The 18,820-nt window shown below is 36.8% G+C and overlaps 1 protein-coding gene across 2 annotated transcripts; it reads right to left on the reverse strand.

The window, feature by feature from the left end:
- Positions 1-1,565: 1,565 nt before the first annotated feature.
- LOC115631467 (transient receptor potential-gamma protein) lies at positions 1,566-9,057 on the reverse strand. 2 transcript variants are annotated; one of them, XM_030528219.1, is made up of 14 exons: positions 8,692-9,057; positions 8,306-8,638; positions 7,182-7,364; positions 6,872-7,106; positions 6,506-6,813; positions 6,171-6,439; positions 5,990-6,106; positions 5,727-5,922; positions 5,467-5,661; positions 5,191-5,413; positions 4,791-5,126; positions 3,694-3,963; positions 1,867-1,985; positions 1,566-1,814 (listed from the first exon to the last, which is right to left on the reverse strand). In XM_030528219.1, the coding sequence occupies exons 1-14, from the start codon at positions 9,040-9,042 to the stop codon at positions 1,566-1,568; spliced, it is 3,384 nt and encodes a 1,127-aa protein (XP_030384079.1). In that variant the 5' UTR covers positions 9,043-9,057. The 2 variants fall into 2 exon arrangements, with proteins under 2 accessions (XP_030384079.1, XP_030384080.1); XM_030528220.1 differs by having other exon boundaries at positions 5,188-5,413; positions 8,692-9,054.
- Positions 9,058-18,820: the final 9,763 nt, after the last annotated feature.

Below are 18,820 nucleotides of genomic sequence, written 5' to 3' on the forward strand. Positions count from 1 at the left end.
GTAACTCAAAAAATCATCTAAAACCCTTGTTCATATTTATTTTCTATATACTCTAATTCATACTCATGCTAAAATCGGTGTGTGGGCCCCTTATAGAAAACCTTTTTGAATTTTCAGTGCCGCACACAAGTAGTTTTATTGTTGTTCTTGTTGTTATATTGGTTAAAATCGGTGTATAAAATTGTTGTTGCTTTACTCGCTTCGCTTTCCTTTGCTTTTTTTTATATCTTTAAACAAATCCTTTGTGGCTTTAAATCCATTTCAGAAATCAACAATACACAGCTTCCCTAAGTTCAGTAATAATTTAAATGTTCATCCAAAACTTATGTATACATATTGTTGTTATTAATTATTCATATAGACTAGCTGTAGTTTTCTTCGTTATCATTTAATAATTGTTGCATACAAAAAATATGTTCCATGCTAAGGCAACTTTCAACATCGATATGGGATAGTTTTATTTTAAGTACAAACACTTAGTTGGGCTACTGATCCAAAAATTCGAGCATATTACGGTGATATATTTTTGTATTCAAGATAAAGCGCTGAATGATATGTGAAATTCACATTGTGAATGTATGTATGTGTGTGTGTTACACTGCGGTCAGACAAGCAAATAATTTGCTTGCAAATCATTTTTAAAGGTAAGCTTTGAAAAGCACAATATTGAAGAAGAAGAAATCTAGAATGAAATTGTTGCTGATGTTAATAAAACCAATATACTATTCATGACATGTGAAATTCAACAAATTTGTGTGCAAATATTTTGCGGATCAGACAGAGCAAACTATTTGCCGGTCTATTCAAATAATTTCTTTATTTTTAATATTTTTTTAGATGAAAACAATAACAAAGCTCTATAAAAAGAAATATTAAATGAATAATTCTATAGATTTGTGTGCAAACTGCTAGCTTATCTGACCATTGCTCTTAAGTATGGTCAGACAGGCAAATTTTTTGAATATAAATTCATGAAATTTCTCGAAAACAAAGACACGAAATAAATCTGTTAGAGATTTCATTTTAAAAGGCGCACTTGTAAAATAATACAAGTTTGTTGGCGAATGATTGGCCTGTCTGACCAAAGTGTTAGTTTATTTTTTATATAAGTATTTAGTTTTAGATATGTGTAGGGGTCCATAGAAGTTGTAAGTGGCAGTTGGGGAGTACATTTGAAGCTTACCCCAGAGTTGTGACTGATTAAGTGTATAGATTAGTGTAGTTAGTAGTAGTGTGTAAACTGTGGATAGACTCTTTAGGTACCGTGCAGTGAAGTGGGCAGAGTTTATAGGACGTGTATGGGTTCTTGAAATGAGAGTTTAACTCCCTCATACATATATAAAAGTAGCAACAATGTACGATTATGTATGTGTATACTTATCAGGTGTGCTGTTCAGTTAGCTATCTATGTAAGTATATAAGTATCTTTGGTATAAGTGCTTTCTTCTTGTTGTCCAACGACAGACCAGACCGACTGGCATTCAGCATTAGCATTCTTCATATATAGTATATGTATGTATGTATATATATTTCTATTTAGGTATATAGGCAGTTGCCGCAGACGTTCAACCAATGGCCCCCATGGTCGATACGTAACTGTTGCTGATCAATGGTTCCCTCGAATTGACGGACGTATTGGATGGATCCAGCTGTTGCGTATCACTGGATAATGTAAACTCTGCCGATGTTTCCACCGAATCGTGTTGACTTTGTGTCTGCTCATGCCGCCGTGGCTTGGCCGCCTGTGCGGGATCTTTGTGCAGCACGCTGCCCTCCCCGGTGGCCGCTGGATAGCTGGAGACGCGTTTGAGGGTCTGCGGAAAGATTGATGAGCATTGCTCTATTATTATATAGGAAGTGATGTACCTTGTCAGTCAACAGCTCGGCGGCATTGGCAGCTGCTATTGATTCCGTCACAGGGCAAATATTTTTGCTCGATGAAAACTTTTTGCGTTTGCGCTTCAATGCGGCAATTGCGGTCAGACCTATGAGAAGACAAAGTAAAGCCAGATCGGAAGTTATCATAACTGTTCATAAATGGTTTTAGTTTATATTATTCATTGGGAGCCTCACGACAGTAAATAGAAAAGGCATTCCAAACCTTAGAGGTCTTATACTTTTCCCAAAATAAATTATTGCTAGTTGATGTTAAATATATTTACATAACTACTTAGTGAGTATTAAATGGATTCGATTCGGATAACTTTGCAATATAGGTATTCTGGAAAAAATACCTATTATTCAAAAGTGAAACACTTTTAGATATGTATTTTAAAAGTCAGATCGCGTCTAATTTATTTCTAATTCCAATTATGTTACATACGATTGAAAAATATTTTATGTGTAAGTATAGCTTTAGAAACAAGGAGCTAATTGTAGATTGTTCACCATATAGGCCTACCCATATGATAAAGTGATCCGATCAGTTTAGCTAGCAATCATTACCTACTTTGGAAACCAAGACCCAGAGACCTATTCTATATGTAATTTTAACCGATAGCTTAAAAATGGAGATACTGCGGGAAGTTTGGTGTGGATTAAACCAACATATAATATGTACTTTAATTGTTAATTTAAATGCTATTTGTATTATTATCTTAAGAAGATTTATTAAATCAAAGCGATAAAAATCGTATTAAGTGGAAATGTAATTTTAAAAAAAAGTTGTTAATTGCGGCTATGTTTCCTTGATTTAAAGGGAATTTACTTTTTCCTAATGTTGTTTCCATAAGAACACTTAAAACACAGTGCTAAGATTACAATCGGACAAAACAGCAGCCTATAACTTTTGTTCTATTTTGTATTAAAGCTAGCAATTCTAATATTGATTCTAGGAGTTTCAAAAAGTAAAATTTTTTTACATTCGTGACTTCAAATACATATGTATATATTAAAAATGAACACAATAATGAGCAATTTAAAATTTTAGCAGCCGTCTATTTCTACAATTGTATAATTGATATACAATTTTTATCTTAGGCGCTTAAATTTAATATTTAAAACTACACACACTTTTTAAGTAAGCTACTAGATTTTGAAGACCTACATAATCTTTTATTCTGCAAAACTGGATCACAGCTTAACTAGAGTAGTAGAAGTTTTAACATCATTAGTTGACACATTTTAAGATAAGCTTCAATTTAAGGTAAAGATTTATTTGTCGGAATAATATTGAAATATTCTTAATTCTGCAAAAATTCAAAATTTATGTAAACTCAATCAAACCATTTCTTCGAAAACAATTGGACGAGTAAATTTCTGTACTACAGATTTGTATTCAGTCTACACCTAATTCTGTTTTTACACGGTTTTGATTTAAACTGTTTGAAAATTAAAAATTGTATTTATTTATTTATTTAGCAAATCAACAAATAGTGCTGTCGATGCATATACAAAAACGACTTATTCCACTTAGCACGATTCAAAATAACATATGATCAATGTCTTTTTTTACACGGTTGTTTCAACCGATCTACCGTGTAAAAACAGAATTAGGTGTATATGTATTTATACATACACGTATATGCCTTCCAAAATGCTCTCAGACTACAATAACGAATTAGTTTTTAAATAAGAATGATTTTTAACTTGCTTTTAAGCTGCTCACCGCTCACACAGATTATTCTTTAAGGCCATAAACTTTATGGCTTTATGGCATAAAGCTATATATGGTAGTTAAAGGACGATACTTACCAGTGGTGGTGTGAAAGAAGTGCGCTCCCACGCCCATATGGGGGTTGTTGGTGCTGTTGCTGCCCACGCTGCTGGAGCTCAGGGGTGGCGTCATTGTCGCTGTCGACTCGCTATGATAGCCATGCTGGGGAGAATTCTGGGCATAAGTCACACGCACCTGACCATGCACTGGCGTTGTATTTTGCGAGGAATTGCAGACAGAATCTTCGGACTTGGAGCGACCCAACATTTTGCTGACGTTGCCCACTTTGGCGGCCTCAATCAGAGTGCCTGCAGAGATGATAGATCAAGGGGGTTAATAATTAAGGGATTGCCTTAAAGATGCAACTGGTTGAAGGGTTAAGGATGTTCTTTCATTTCCAATAAAAATAAGAGAGAACGCCACAGTCGAGCAAGCCCGACAGTGTAATACCCTGTACCCAGACAAATTTCCGGGACTGAGTTATATGAGCCCATAACAGAAGCAAAACGAATAAAAGCGAACTTGAAGCTGTAGTTTGTGGGCGGAGTACTGGAGTGAAATTTTTTCGCTAAAAGAAAACCAGTTTCTTAGAATTGACCGATTCGGATGAAATGTAAAAATAAAACTATAGAATTGTATATAGATTATGTGCGCAAAGTTTGGTTAATGTATCTTTTGAAATGTGGACGGTGTTGACAAAATTCTGTAGCGGGGGAAGGGGGGAAAAATTCCAAAAAACTAAATAAACTCGTCCTTTCTCGGACCTAGGAGAATCGGAATACCAACTTTGGTTATTCCAGCTTTTATAGTTTCTGAGATACTTGCGTTCATCCAGACAGACGGACGGACGGACGGATGGACATGTCTAGATCGATTCATCCCGCTGATTAAGAATATATATACTTTATGTATATGGGTATGTGTGCGAAGCAAAAAGACACAGCTTCTATCATTTCATCATTTCATCAACTTGACCATTGAAATAAAAGTCGAAAACCGAAAGTGCTTTGGATATAATTTTCTTAACAGACAACCAGCTGTGAATACTCCAGGTATTGAAAACTTTGACAGTTTTTAAGAAAGTGGAACTCCTTAACACATAGTTCATTTTTTTTTTAAATTTTGATTTACTTACCCCAGCGCTTTTTATGGCCCGCTATGCGTTTATTATATGGCTTGAGAACTGATTTATTGTATTTTGTAGCGCCGGGAACCACAGTCGTGCCCATTGTGGGCGTTGTAGGGGACTCGGCGCCATTGCTGCCATTGCCGTGTTGACGCCTGTGCATGAAGTTGGGCGTGAAAAGCGTCGATAAGGTCGAGCTGAGTATCTCATGCTGGTTCTCGTAATTGTCCAGCGATGTAGAGAACTCGGCAACGGGTGCTAAGGAGCCCGTAGAACCGGGTGGTGCAATATTGAAGCCTTTCATTAGACGTCGCTCCTTCTGGCGATTCTTTTTGCCACCACCACCTGAACCAGAGTTTGGGACACTTAAGGACTTTTTGATTTAAAGAGGATCTATGTAACTCACCACCACCTTGTCCGGCCGTCACATTCGTGTCCATGCCGCTGATCTTTAAGATCTCAACGAGCTCACAACGGAAGGCCGATATATCCTGTTTGATCTCATTCACATCGTCTTCGGTAACGCCCTGAGATTCCGCCTTGCGTTGCTCAACAGTCACATAACGACGCACCAAGTTGCGCATAATTTGCTGATACTTGAAGTCCCGATCGCTGGCCTGTTGAGCCTTGCGCTGAACATAGAATTTGTATTACGTAATTGAAGCTGCTTTTGAGTTGAACTTACGCGTATGGTTTTGAGATGTTCGCGTCTGGCGGCCGAGGAGCCGCTGCAAAATACGCGGCGCATCCATTTGAAGGCATACCAAATGGACTTGGGTGTGGGAATAATGTTAAAGGGTGGCGGACAAGTGCCACCCTCTTCGAAATAGCTGATCCACAGCTTCGAACGAGCAAATTTCCACTCAACATCCGCGCGTTCCTGTTGGAAAAACAAAAACAAGTACTTAAGATAAATGCTGGGACTTCCTCAACTAGCGAACCTACCGATATTAGCTGATAGGAGTGATTCATCATGGCAATCAATAAATTGAGCAGCACCACAATATTAATGACCGAATAGGTGCCAAACATCAGCATGCCCCAGAAGCGTGTAAATATCTTAATGCCATCCAGCTCGAAGCTGTCCAAATCGATGAGACCAAACACCGCCCAGAACAGAGTCTGTGTGGTCTCGAAGAGACTGTCAATGAGAGTCGATCATATATATAGATCTGAGAGGTAGATATCTAAGATAATCAGTCAATTACTTGGAAAAGCGACGCCAGACTATGCAGGCATTTGGATCATTCGTGCCATTCATGTTGAGCAAGACACTATTGGGCGAAACCTCGGGACAGCGCTTCTTCTCCAGATCCGCATAGTACCTAAGGTATTTCAGAGCTTAGGTGCAGGAAGTGGGGCGATTTTTTTCTTCGTAGCAGCACTTACCACAATAGCTGATTGAGACCGCTGCCAAAGGCAAACAGCACTAATACGTACAAAAAGAAAAATTTCATAATATCCATAACCATGCGCGACAGCGACACTTGCAGTGGTCCTAAATGTGGATTCACCGAGAATATGTAAACCAACTTCAGGCTACTGAAAATGTTTGCCGCACTAAATAGGCCCTCCGAGATGAGCATTGGGTCCCAAGTATCCCAACGCTCACGCGGCAGGGACGAGGCATGTGCATTGGTCGCCAGTTCTTTTTGAACCTACAGCGAAGAGAGAGTAAGGGCATGGCTATAGAGCTATAACTGGCATTTTTAGGGATTACGTGCCTGGAAAAAGGATACCACGCGCAAGGCCACTGTGGCCACATAGAGGGAGTTTGTAACAAAATCGATTACATTCCACATATCATTGAGATACTCCTGCAGTCCAACATCCCAGAGTTGCTTCACCTCGCTCCAGATCAGACCACTTACCCAAGCCAGTATGAGCCACTCGATGAAGGTGGGCTTCGCGCCACGCTTGGTGGGCACCTCCTCGACTTGTGAGTACTTGGAGGTGGTTGGAGTCGGTTCAGCGGCCATAAACCAGCCCCCAATGAACGTCTCAATGCGTTGGGAGGCCAACATGAGCAGAACTTTAGGGATAATCGGAAAATTAGATGTCATTATATTAAAGGATCATTTCAAGCTCACATAGAAAGGTGAAGTATGAGGCGCTGTGGCAAATAAACTTGATGAAAGGCTTGCGCATGGTCTGTCCAATGCTGGAGTAAGGCGCCAATATGTAGGCTATTGAAAAAATGGGAAATAAAATGCCAATGCGTATGATGTCCAGAGCTTGCAGGGCCATATTTTTGCGTCGAAAACCCGGCAGACCCTCGTACCAAATGCTGGCAAGCAGTTGCTGCACATTGGAGTGAGCCACGAACTGTTAGAAAGTGAAGAGAAGGAAGCTCTAAAATATAGGCACAAAAGCCCACTTTTTTTTTTTGAAATGCCAAACCTTCTTTTGCCTTAATTTTATGGCCAATTTCAGGCGATTTAAATGCATGCGTTCACCATGTTCATAGATCGGACCGGTGGGGTCGTGATTAAGCAATATCTCCAGCTCGTGTGAGGTGCGTGTGTGGTCGAGCAAGGCAGTGGCGAAGTCCTGGCATTGTTTGCGCAGCTCCTGGTACTCATTCTGTAAAGCAATTAAATTATTTAAATACTCATTTAAAAGAGAGATCCTAAGGATAAAGATATAAAACCACTTCGAAATTAATTTAAAAAAAATTCAAAAAATCTCAAAAAAAGTTTCAGTAAATAGTTGATTTTACTAATTTTAAGTTAATTTGAAATTTCTCTCAATTATAGTACTTAGTTTAGAATGGTTTTCGAAACTATTGAAGGAACCTCTTTACTTTTTAAAACGTATCTTTCATCGCAGATTCTAAAGATAAAGCTAAGAAACTGCTTTGAAAATAACTTAAAAGTTATAAAAAGGGTTCTAAGCAGCGATAGTACTCTCAAAAAAGTCTCAGTAAATAGTTTATTTTAATAATTTTAAATTAATTTTAAAATTCTCTCAATTATAGTTGTTCAAAATATTTAAATGGCCCCGTTGGTTCGCGAAACTATTGAAGGAATATCTTTATTTTTCAAAACGCATCTTTCGTTGCAGATTCTTAAGATAAAGCTAAGAAACCACTTTGAAAATAATTCAAAAGTTAAATAAAGAACAGATAGATATAACTCTTAATTTTAAAATTCGCTCAATTAGTTAAAAATATTAAAATGGCCCGGTTGGTTCTCGAAACTATTGAAGGAACCTCTTTAATTTTTAAAGCGCAGATTCTAAAGATAAAACTAAGAAACCACTTTGAAGCAGCGATAGTACAATCATAAAGAACAGTTAGATATAACTCTTTATCCAAAAATGCTCTTAATTAGTTCAAAATATTGAAATGGCATCGTTAGTTCTCGAAACTCTTCCTCCCTCTTTACTTTTCAAAACGCAATTCTCGTAATTCACATCGAAAGCCACTCTTGAATTGCGATTCATACTAGATTCAAGAAATGCTAGGCATAATCTTCCTCACATTTTTCCCCAATTGTTGAGTTAAAGAGTTCCCCTCTGCTTACCTTAAATTCATGCTCCAGAAAACTTAAACGTCGCAGCTCCCAGGATAACTCGAATGCTGTTAGAATGGGGTCCTTGGAGGAAAGCGCTATCAGGCTGGGGCTAGCCAATGCACGATAGGCATTAATGCGGGAACGTGAGTGTCTGAGGGAATCCTCCTGACGGCTCTGAACACACTCATCACAGCCGCAGCGCACATCGTGGGGCATGGGGAGCACAGCGCCACGATCCAGCAATATCTTAATGATCTCATAGTTGTCCCGATGGGCGGCTAGGATCAATGGCGTTATGTCCGGTGTAAAGGTCGAAGTATCCTCTGTGGCCGACTCCCAGCTCTAATTGTGAAAATAAATATACTAAGTACTAAGTACATTTTGGGTCCACTCACATGATTGCCCTCGTTTTGAAAGGTGACATTTTCATGATCCAACAGCACTTCGACCGCCTCGACGAACTCCTCCGATATGGAATGCAGCAGCGCATCTTTCGTATCCACATTATAGTTGATGAGCAGCTCGACCATTTCCAAATTCTCATTATCGATTGCCATCAAGAGGGCAGTGCGTCCCAACGGATCCACACAATTCACATTAATGTATTCCGTGTCCTGGGCCTTTTGTAGCATTCGACGCGTACCCGCCATATCTCCACGCTCCACAGCCAGCAGAAATTTCTTCTCCTCCAGCGTCAGTTGTCGTATCTCCTGATGCGGCCGTATGGTGTTCTCCTCCTCCATCATGCCGTGTATGCTGTGCCGCTATAAATCGGTTGAGACATCTTCAAATATATACACTACACAGATTTTAAGTGGGACTTGCCTTTACACGCCTGGCTGGCTCTATTTGTACGGCTATGTGCCCGCTGCTGTCGGTGCCAGATTTCTTGTCGCCATTATCACTGGCATCGGCGCCATTTTTGATTTTGTTCAGTATGGGCGCGAGCACGGATTTTCGTCGCGCCGGACTGACAAAGTGCAGCTTTTTTCCTTCGTCTGCGAAGCATTCAACAAATTAGGATTTCAAATCATTATTTAGTTTTTAGTATAGTTTTAAGGTACTTATAAGTAAACTACTCATGGGTTTTTAATTAAATTAACCCCACCCCCCTCCCCCCACAATTTTTCACATATTAGAAACTGTCCGTTCACTCATAAGCTGTAAAAACACACTTTATATATATTTAAGTTGATAAGGTTTTATAAACTGTACTCTTTATTATTAACTAATTATAGATACACACCAATTTATGATGCTAATTTTTGTGATTAAATTAAATGAAATGAATTATTTAGTTTTGAAACAGCTTTATAAAATAGTTTATTCCTAATACAACGGTTTTTCTTTTCATATTATGTTCCATAAAAAGATTAATTTAATTTTACGCTGGCGGAACATCAACAGCAATAAGAAAATGTCAATTGCAATTGCATTAGATTCTTTATTGGTTTTCAAAGAAATCAGTTTGGTCTCTAATCGAGAATTAAGTAATTCCTGCACTTTCTTGGCATTTTGATGTCATATTTGATTTGTTTGATACAATTTTGATCTCTTATTATTTTTAAAAATTCTTGATACAACTTTTTTCCCATTTGCATAAAATTAGACTTTAGGGTCTTATGGTACTGCTCTGTCTATCATTCTTTTTTTTTTTTGACTTTAATTATAAACTAAATATAAGTATACTATAGCTAAATATAAGTAAAACTTAAACTAGGAGTTAAGTCTTGTTTACAATTTTACATTTATAATTTGAATAAATCTTTTGGGTCTATATCAGTGTTTCAAGAAAATGGGAGCCAAAAACAAGTAATTGTATTTCTTAAGAAGTCTTTTGCATTCAGCTCAGCAGCAATAAGATTTTAAATTTTTATCTGGAACTAATTTTTGAAAAAGCATGTAGTGAGTTGCTTAATCGTTAAATAAATAACTGTCCAGATTTCCTAAGAGATTGTAAGCCTTTCATGTTAAAGAATGAAAGAAAAATCGCAAAGGTGAACTAAAGGACTTTCTGCTAAAGAAGCGATTATTTCATTTCCTCTAAAAGGAACCACTGAGACAAATTCTCAAATTATACATAAATCTGAGCCTTTAATTACAGACAACTTCCTTAGCTCCAAATTCAAAATGTTGCACTAATGCTGCCGTTTCTGGTCCAAATCGTAAAATGATGTCTTGCTTTGTTATTGATTAGTTGACTTGCTTTACTTTTCTGCTGCTTATAAATATTTACTGTTTCAGGTTATTAAAAATAAAATATATCATAAAAGATATCAACACCGCCCATTCATATGCTAGTCAGTCAACTGGCTATCGATGTGTGGCCTTGAGAGACAGTTCGCCATGCGATTCGAATGTTTCAAGGTTGTACTCTGGCAACTGGTCGCCATTTTGTTCGGCCGAGTTGAGTGGTGAGCGTGCGGCTGTGTCCTCGCCCTCGCTTAAATCAAATTGCTATTAACTGTTGTTTGTTTTGCTTGGCAGTTACGGTTGCCGTTACAGAAACAAAAACAGTAACAGTAGCCGTAAACGTAACCGTAACAGCCATCGCAGCTGGTTACTGAAAATGCTAACCAGCATCAGCCGCAAATTGAATTATAATTTTCAAGCGCAAACAAACACATTCACATGCACACACACACACACACACACACACACACACACACACGCATAAACATGCACGCCCGCAGACTCATGAAGGCAACGCAAACACTACGTATACGTGATATTTGTATATGTGGTCGTTCGGTTGGGCCTAAAGTACAAAAATCTGGGTCAATTGTTGCTTGTTTCTTGCATATATTAAAAACCTGATGATGAAAGTGAGAAAAGCGCGAAGGACGCGCTTGCGTACGTTAGTGTTGAGCAAAAAATCATTAAAACGTGATTCAATCACAGTGATTGCAAAATAATCATCGCTCAGTGCCGATCATTTAAATAAACTGAATGGTTAAGCAGAAACAATTTTTTATGGCAACTCCTAAGGTCTTTCATAAGAGCTAAATACGGGGATAGTCCCAGAAGTACAGACATGACAACATATAAGAAGTTAACAATGTTTCTCAATATAAAAAGAATATCAAAGCTATTGAACGTCATTGGAAAATCTGTATCGAGCTAAAAGGAGAGCATGTAGCGGAAAACAGATATTGACATCCAATTTTATGTGCTTTCGTTTTCATATATTAGATAATGAAAATATTTTCGGAAAAAACTAATCAAGTCAAATTACTCTAGATGTAAGATATAATTAATTAGAAAATAATATGTATAGATAAAAAACAACCCACAATTAATATTTATTTTTTGCTATTAATAGAAGAAATGCAGAAGTAGTATTGAAAAGGTGAAAATTGTTATCATAAAAATATCACAGAACCAAAATACAGAGAGCTTATAAAGGAAGAAGTAAAAAGAAAGCATGTAAGATTACAATAATATTTAATAACCAATTTGGTTACGTGGGAGAAATATATATTGATCATTAAATATCTTTTTATTCTATTACATAAAATTTGTATTTAAATGAATGTAGAAAACTATCAAGATCTCTTTATTATCAGGAAATTAATTTTTAAGTATTCTTTTTATCTTTTTCTTCTCCTCTTCAGGAATTTCAAGGAAATTTTGTACTTGTTTTTATAGCGACTTTCTAAAAACACGTACAGTTTATATAGAATCGCATTCACAGTTTTTCTCACCACTAGTTTGCATGTACCTGTATTTGTGTGTCTATGTCGTTGCGTTGTCAGTTTTTGGCATTTAATTTCGAATGACATTGGTGGCATCAAAACACACACGGACACACGCACATACACAGATACAAGCACGTATGCATACAAATCAATGCATTTATAACCTGTACCTAAAGGGTAAAAGGGCATACTAGCTAAGTGCGAATGTATGTAACACACACAAAAAGGCGTGGCAGACTCCTCTAAGTTTATGTATATATATTCATGATCAGACAAAACGAGTCAATATAGCCATGTACTTCTGTACCTGCATCTCCTACAAATGCCAGAATAACCAAACTTGCAATGGGTCACAGGAACCCCTAAGTACTGGTCATTTTTAATTCAAATTTGACAATTACATTTGGTTAGTACTAGTCTTCATCTTGATACGTCAATTGTAAAGAAAGTTAGAGTCATAAATGTAATCTCTGACGAAGCTCTGCCTGCAGCTGTTGTTGTTTTAGCTGCTTTGGCTGAACTCTCACCACTCTCACCACAGACACAATTTCGATGTAATTATATGTTATTGAAACCTTACTTAAACATAAGTCTCTACCTATAGGTTAAATATTTAAATATTAAAAAATATTTAAGAAAAATTATTTTAAAATAAACTATTTAAAAAAAACTAATTAAAAAATATTTTTAATAGAGTTTTCTCTGGTAGAAATGTGTAAAGAGTATTTAAGAGTTAAGCCCGCTTCACTCTAACATTCCTTTCTTGTTTGACCTTCACTTACACAACGACGCCCTAAAATATGCAATACTTTTCTGTTTCTAATTATGAATGTTCTGTGTGTGTGTGTGTGTGTGTGTCTGCCATTCTCTGCCGCATATAACTTTTTAATCAGTTTTAATATAAGCGCACACATTTTTTTTTGGGCTGACTGTTGGCCTTTTGGCCGCTTGTATAAATGCGAGCGTTGAACTCACGACTACACACAGACACAGAAATGCAGGCTTGCATACGCGTATGATTGTATGTGTGGGGAACTGTTATGTGTATTGGTAAGCGCATGTGGGCCTGCGCAGGACTTAACCTAGGCGTTGCGCTTTCAACTTGTCGTAGGTCCGGGCAGGTCAAAGCAATATGGCCGACAACAAGCGTCTGTGCCGCCATTTTGTACACACACACATACGCCCACACACACACACACACACAGACACAAACTCGCTGCGGCGCGAATGTTTCACGGTTGGCATAATAATCACAAGCCCATTGAAATGCTATTGATTGACCTGAAAACAAGCATTCACACACACACACACACAAATGCACGCCCACCTTCACATAGGCAAGACACTTGGCAAGTTACTTTGTGTACGGGTTACTTATATTGCACTGCTGACATACCAACAAAAGCGGCAACAACAACAACATCGAAAATATGTGCCTTTTTACGACTTGCATTGGAGGACGACTCAGAAAAAATAATAAGCTCTAAAGCTTTGTTGTTGAACGACCCACAACCCCTAGCCCCCCTCATATATCGTTGAAAAGAAAAAACTGACTAATTGGATTGTGTCCGGCAAAGTAGCAGGCAACATAATTGGTGACTCAAAAAAAAGAGCGCCAATTAGCAGCTTATTCGTAGCCACCACTACCGCGACGTATACGTAACGTTGCTTGGGAAACAGCGAATGTCCTGTTCGAGTAAAGCCAATTGTGCAAATGGGTCACAATGAATAAGTTATTTACTTATCGTGTACATGCTATTTCAATTTTTAATTACTACGACCGCCATTTACTTGTAAGCTGAATAGAAATTCTGTATTTATTTAAATTTCAATTCTTAAGTATTAGGTGCGGCATTTCTTTTGAAAAATTATGCTAAAGGAAATAATTGCAAATACAGAAATCTATGCATGTCCACGGACCACGAAACGTTACAGCAGTTTCCAGAGTTATGCCTTTGAAGGTGCGTGGGTCGGGGTAATCGTCTGGCCATAAACTTGGTCGACAACAGCCAACACCTGAGAAGGCAGAAATGCCATTATTTGCTGGATCTGCCATTTTGGCTATGAAATGTTCCGATTTATCTTGATTTTTGTTATCTATGTATTATTATTGAAGCTTAGTAGTAGTAGCTAAGAAGTAGATAAGCTAAGAGTAGATTCTCTAAAAAAATTTAACAATTGTTTAAACAAGGACAGTTCTTAAATAAAGAATAACACGAAAAAACTTGTGATATTTGAATTAAAACTGAAACGAATTATGTTTTTTATATATGTGTGGCTATATGTGTCAATAGCTATAAATTGCTTTACAATTTCTTTATGAAACTGACATAAACAGTAACTGGTTATAATTGCCAAATTTTAGTATAAAATTCCAAGAATTACAGAAGTTATGAAAAACCAGTGGCAGTGGGGGGTGCTTCAGAAAAAACAGACGCTTGTTCTAGCTCGGAATTGGGAGAATCGGATACTAATTCAGCATTTATATTTATACAGACGGACGAGCAGATGGATATGACTATATCGATTTGTTCGTCATACTGATCATCAATATATATACTTGTAGGGTCTATCACTAAACTAGTATACCTTTTTATCCTTAGCGTATAAAGTTTAACAGAAGGTTTTAAATAATAACAAAAAATTCAAATAAAAATTAAACTAAATGCATTTAATGTAATTCTAGTGTTATGCCAACTGTCTATTAAATTGTACAAAAAGAGACTTTAACTGGCAGACTGGCAGCGGCAGCAAAAAGCAAAGCCACACCCCACAAGCATGCTGTTATTTTAATTGTATTCTATTTCCAGTATAATTATTTGGCGCACTGCCAGCCAAAGTTAAGCTCGTAAATAGTATATGTATGCTTAAATGAAATCAGAGTTAGTTGCAGAAATTTAAGAACTGACCCAATTTTAAATACGAAAGCTACAATTATTACTGCAAAAGCTCAATGACTGGTGTGAGATGCTTCTACTTTAGTGCGCTGATTCCATTTAAGTTATCAGCGCAAATAATGCTCAGCTTTAAAAAAATTTCAGCTAAAACTAAGGCCAATAATATATATTGAGAAGTCGGGAATAGGATTTCCTCGACAACAAAGATTCTCTCTAAAGTGCATTTCAGAAGTGCTTCGAGAATTGGAAGAAGCGCTGGCATAAGTGCATTATATCGGATTATATTGATGAACAAATAAAAAAATTTGAACAGACTATAATATATTTGTATATTCTCATTTAAAATTTTGACAATTGCTGTAAAAACTATGAAAACTGAAATGCTAGCAACTTTTTTTTAGTGAAAAATTATCCATTTGTGAATAATTATTAATGTTTGTCAACTCAAATAGCATTAGTTTCAGAATAAATGTTTAATATTGATGAGAACGGGTTTGAAATTCATTTATCATTTTGCTTAGATTGCTTTTTGTAGTTCTAAACTCCAAATTACTGGGCATTTTCGGTCTATCTATCAGGTATGCGATGCACAAGTTCGCTGACTTTCATCTAAGCTGGGCTCTTGGGTTATGGACAATTTTCATGCAGTTGATTCGACAGCTGCACCCATTTAGTTGCTTTACTCTAATCCAGTTTGTCGAGCTATTTAGAGTAACGCCTGAGGCTCATAAACATTTATTTCCCCTGTTTGGTTCATTTTACATAAGAAACGCCACACTTCATGGGATTTTTTTCTGCACAAATATTAACTTTTTCGAATGCGCCACACGTCGTATACATAATATGTAATTCTAACAAAAATCGTAGCACATGCTCACGTAGCGCCGACAAAAGCTCAGCGAAGCGCAAACACACACAAGTGTACTCGACATTTTGGCTTATGAGAGCACTTGCACATTTCTTCCTTTTTTTTATTTTCTGGCTGCTTTCGTTTATGGCTCACACGGCGCATACGTAATGTGCATAAATACGTAATGTGGGCGCAGTTCCTTACCTTCGCCTTCTTCGCCGGTTTTCGCATCGCTCCATTTCGACAACTGGCAGATAGAGAGAGGGCATATAAGGGAGAAATTACAGAGAATAGGTTAGTAGGGCTTTAGGCAATAGTTAGGTGTAAATTCTAGGCGTTCACTACTTATTATTAAAAAAGCAGTGCCAAAAGCAAATATTCAATTTAAAATGTAGCGTTAATCTTAATTTTAGTACGTAATTCATAATAGTTATAAATTATGGCCGCACAGTCTGTAAAAGTTTTTATTTATAGTGGCCTAGTTTTGTCTATTGTTTGTTAAAATCAGCTTTGTTTTAAATTTGTGGGCATACTTGAGAAAACTATTTAAGTGTAACTTCTTTTCTCTTGTTTGCCAAAAACGATACATTTCTTTAGGTAACAATATTTATTACGCGCGATGCTAAGAATAGAAAGGGGAAAAAAATATCTCATTTCGGTTTTATTGTAAAATATAAAATGTTTATTTTTAGATACTCAAATAGTATAGTTTTTTTTTTTGTCTGTCTATTAACGCCTTTGACTACATTTGGCTGTGATTCGGGGCATAGCAAGCTGAATGATAAATAAAATCTAAAAATCAAATTATTGTAATTTGATTAGCTTTTTCCACATACACAGACTTTTTTATTGTAGTTTCTTAAGCTTATTTATAACTTTTATGATATGTCGACAGCTTGTTTTTGTTGACATAAAATGAAATAGAAAACAGAAAATAAAATAAAATATACATATGAGTAGTAATACGCTTACTTCCTTTTCATTAACTTGATTTTCCATAGCTTGTCTCTTTTGGGATATTTTAACAAACAATACAAGTATTAACAAACTTGTTAGTTCTTTTTATATAGTGTCTTTTTTTTTATATACCGGACATATGAATTACTTAAGTTAACTGAATATTACGACTGTTGAAGGTGTGTAATAAGCGCAGTTTATTATCTGATCTTTTAAAAGTCTATAAAGACTTTATGGACAGACGAACTTTTCAACAAAAACCAACTCATCATGCTGATCGTTAAAAGTACGTACTCGTATTCATGCTGTCCCTAATGCCCTGCAAACTGCATTAAATAAGAGTGAAGAGAATGCAATTTCGATTTTAACTTCCATTAAATTGAAGCAGCTTGTCAATTGCATTTACTTTTACATATTATGGGCGCAGTTAATTGAAAGTTGACGGCCTCGCAGCCGATGAAGGCGAATGAAAACTTTTACAGTGAGAAAAAGAAACGAAACAAATGTTTGAGTCGCCCAACTTTTGTATACTCTACCCTCTGTTCTCTTTAGCCATTCAATTAATACTTTGTTGCATGAATAATTCTATAACATATAGGGCAAAGATTTTGGTAGAACTTTGTCTTACGGGAAAGCGCTTTAAATATCTCATAAATACAAATTTTGTTATCGTTATAAAAAAAAGTTATCCATTAGCATAGCTTGCCGGACTGGCGGGTTCGAGATTTCGCTCTTTCTCTTTTCTTCTTTCTCTTTCCCTGTTTCTCTATCTCTCTTTCCCACTTTCTTTTTCTCTTTTCCTCTTTCTCTTTCTACTCCTTACTTTTTCTAATTAGTTCTTAAGTAGAATTAATTTTCCTCCTCTACTTACTATTTGTTTAGTTTGTTTGTTGTTTGGCTGAATAAAATTCCCCCAACTTGTCGGAGTCATTAATAGACGTTTTTGTACAGCTTTTTTTTAAGCTTTCTTATATTTTAAGTTTAAATTATAATGTTATATTAAATCATATCTACAAGTATGTATTGTAATAATTATAATAATAACATAACTACTTGTTGATTTACTAAATAAATAAATAAATGAAAATTAGGAACGATTTTTGCACCGATCGATCAAATGACAGCTATATAAAAGGCTTTACTGTAATAAACCTTCATATCAATTTTTGTGTCCCTAGCTGTCAGGTGTTCATTCGGATAGACATACGGATTCGATTCGTCGCATATTGCTGACCATATACATATGCGTTTATAATATGTGCCACACCTTCTTCTGTCTCTTATATAGGAGTACATTTGCCGCTTGGCGTATAGGGTATTCAAAGAAATTGCGAATGGGCCGCGTTGTCAAATTTCCTGTATTAAGGCCAGGGACCTTGGCAGGATGAAAGCCTTGACACACAGATGCAGATGCGGCAGATGCAAAAGCAGTAACATAATAATAATAACAACAACGGCAACAAGCTCGAGATAATTAAATGTCAAGATTGCAGTTACAAAAACAACAACAAGTAAAACAGAAGGCGCCACTTGACTGCACAAATGCTTTTTTTTTTTTTTTGTTTTTTGTTTTTCCTTGCTACCTTCGCGCCTGACCAAACAACCGCAGCCACAACTACAACCGCACACAGACACAGACACACCCGCACCCACACCCACACCCACACCCACACATACATATATGCATACATGAATGTAAGGACAGTTTTCATCTCGCTCGCACACTCATTTGCCGCACAGCTTCAGGTTCAGGTTTGTTGCTTCACCTCCAACGAAGGTTGCAGCATCCGGCTGATGCACTGAGATTGCAACAGTGTGTATGTGTGTGTGTGTCTGTGTCTGTGTGTGTGTGGCTGCGGTTTGTGTGTTGTTGCATCCGCTTTTGAAAATGGCATAAATCTGTTATACACATGCCTCAAGTGTCCTTGTTGTCAAAACAACAACAAAATGCGACGACGCCAACGACTTTTCGTAAAAACTGAAGCAGCAACAACCACACCTTTCCCCCCACACCAATACATACATACATAGATAGATACTCATGTACCTAGTAGTATACGATGTATACGCACAGGCAATGTCCTTGGCATGCAGGGAAGACGACTTATCGTCGACCGAGTCG

The sequence above is a fragment of the Scaptodrosophila lebanonensis genome, unplaced genomic scaffold, assembly GCF_003285725.1.
Source record: "Scaptodrosophila lebanonensis strain 11010-0011.00,11010-0021.00 unplaced genomic scaffold, SlebRS2 tig00001412-arrow-pilon, whole genome shotgun sequence".
NCBI classification, from domain to species: domain Eukaryota; kingdom Metazoa; phylum Arthropoda; class Insecta; order Diptera; family Drosophilidae; genus Scaptodrosophila; species Scaptodrosophila lebanonensis.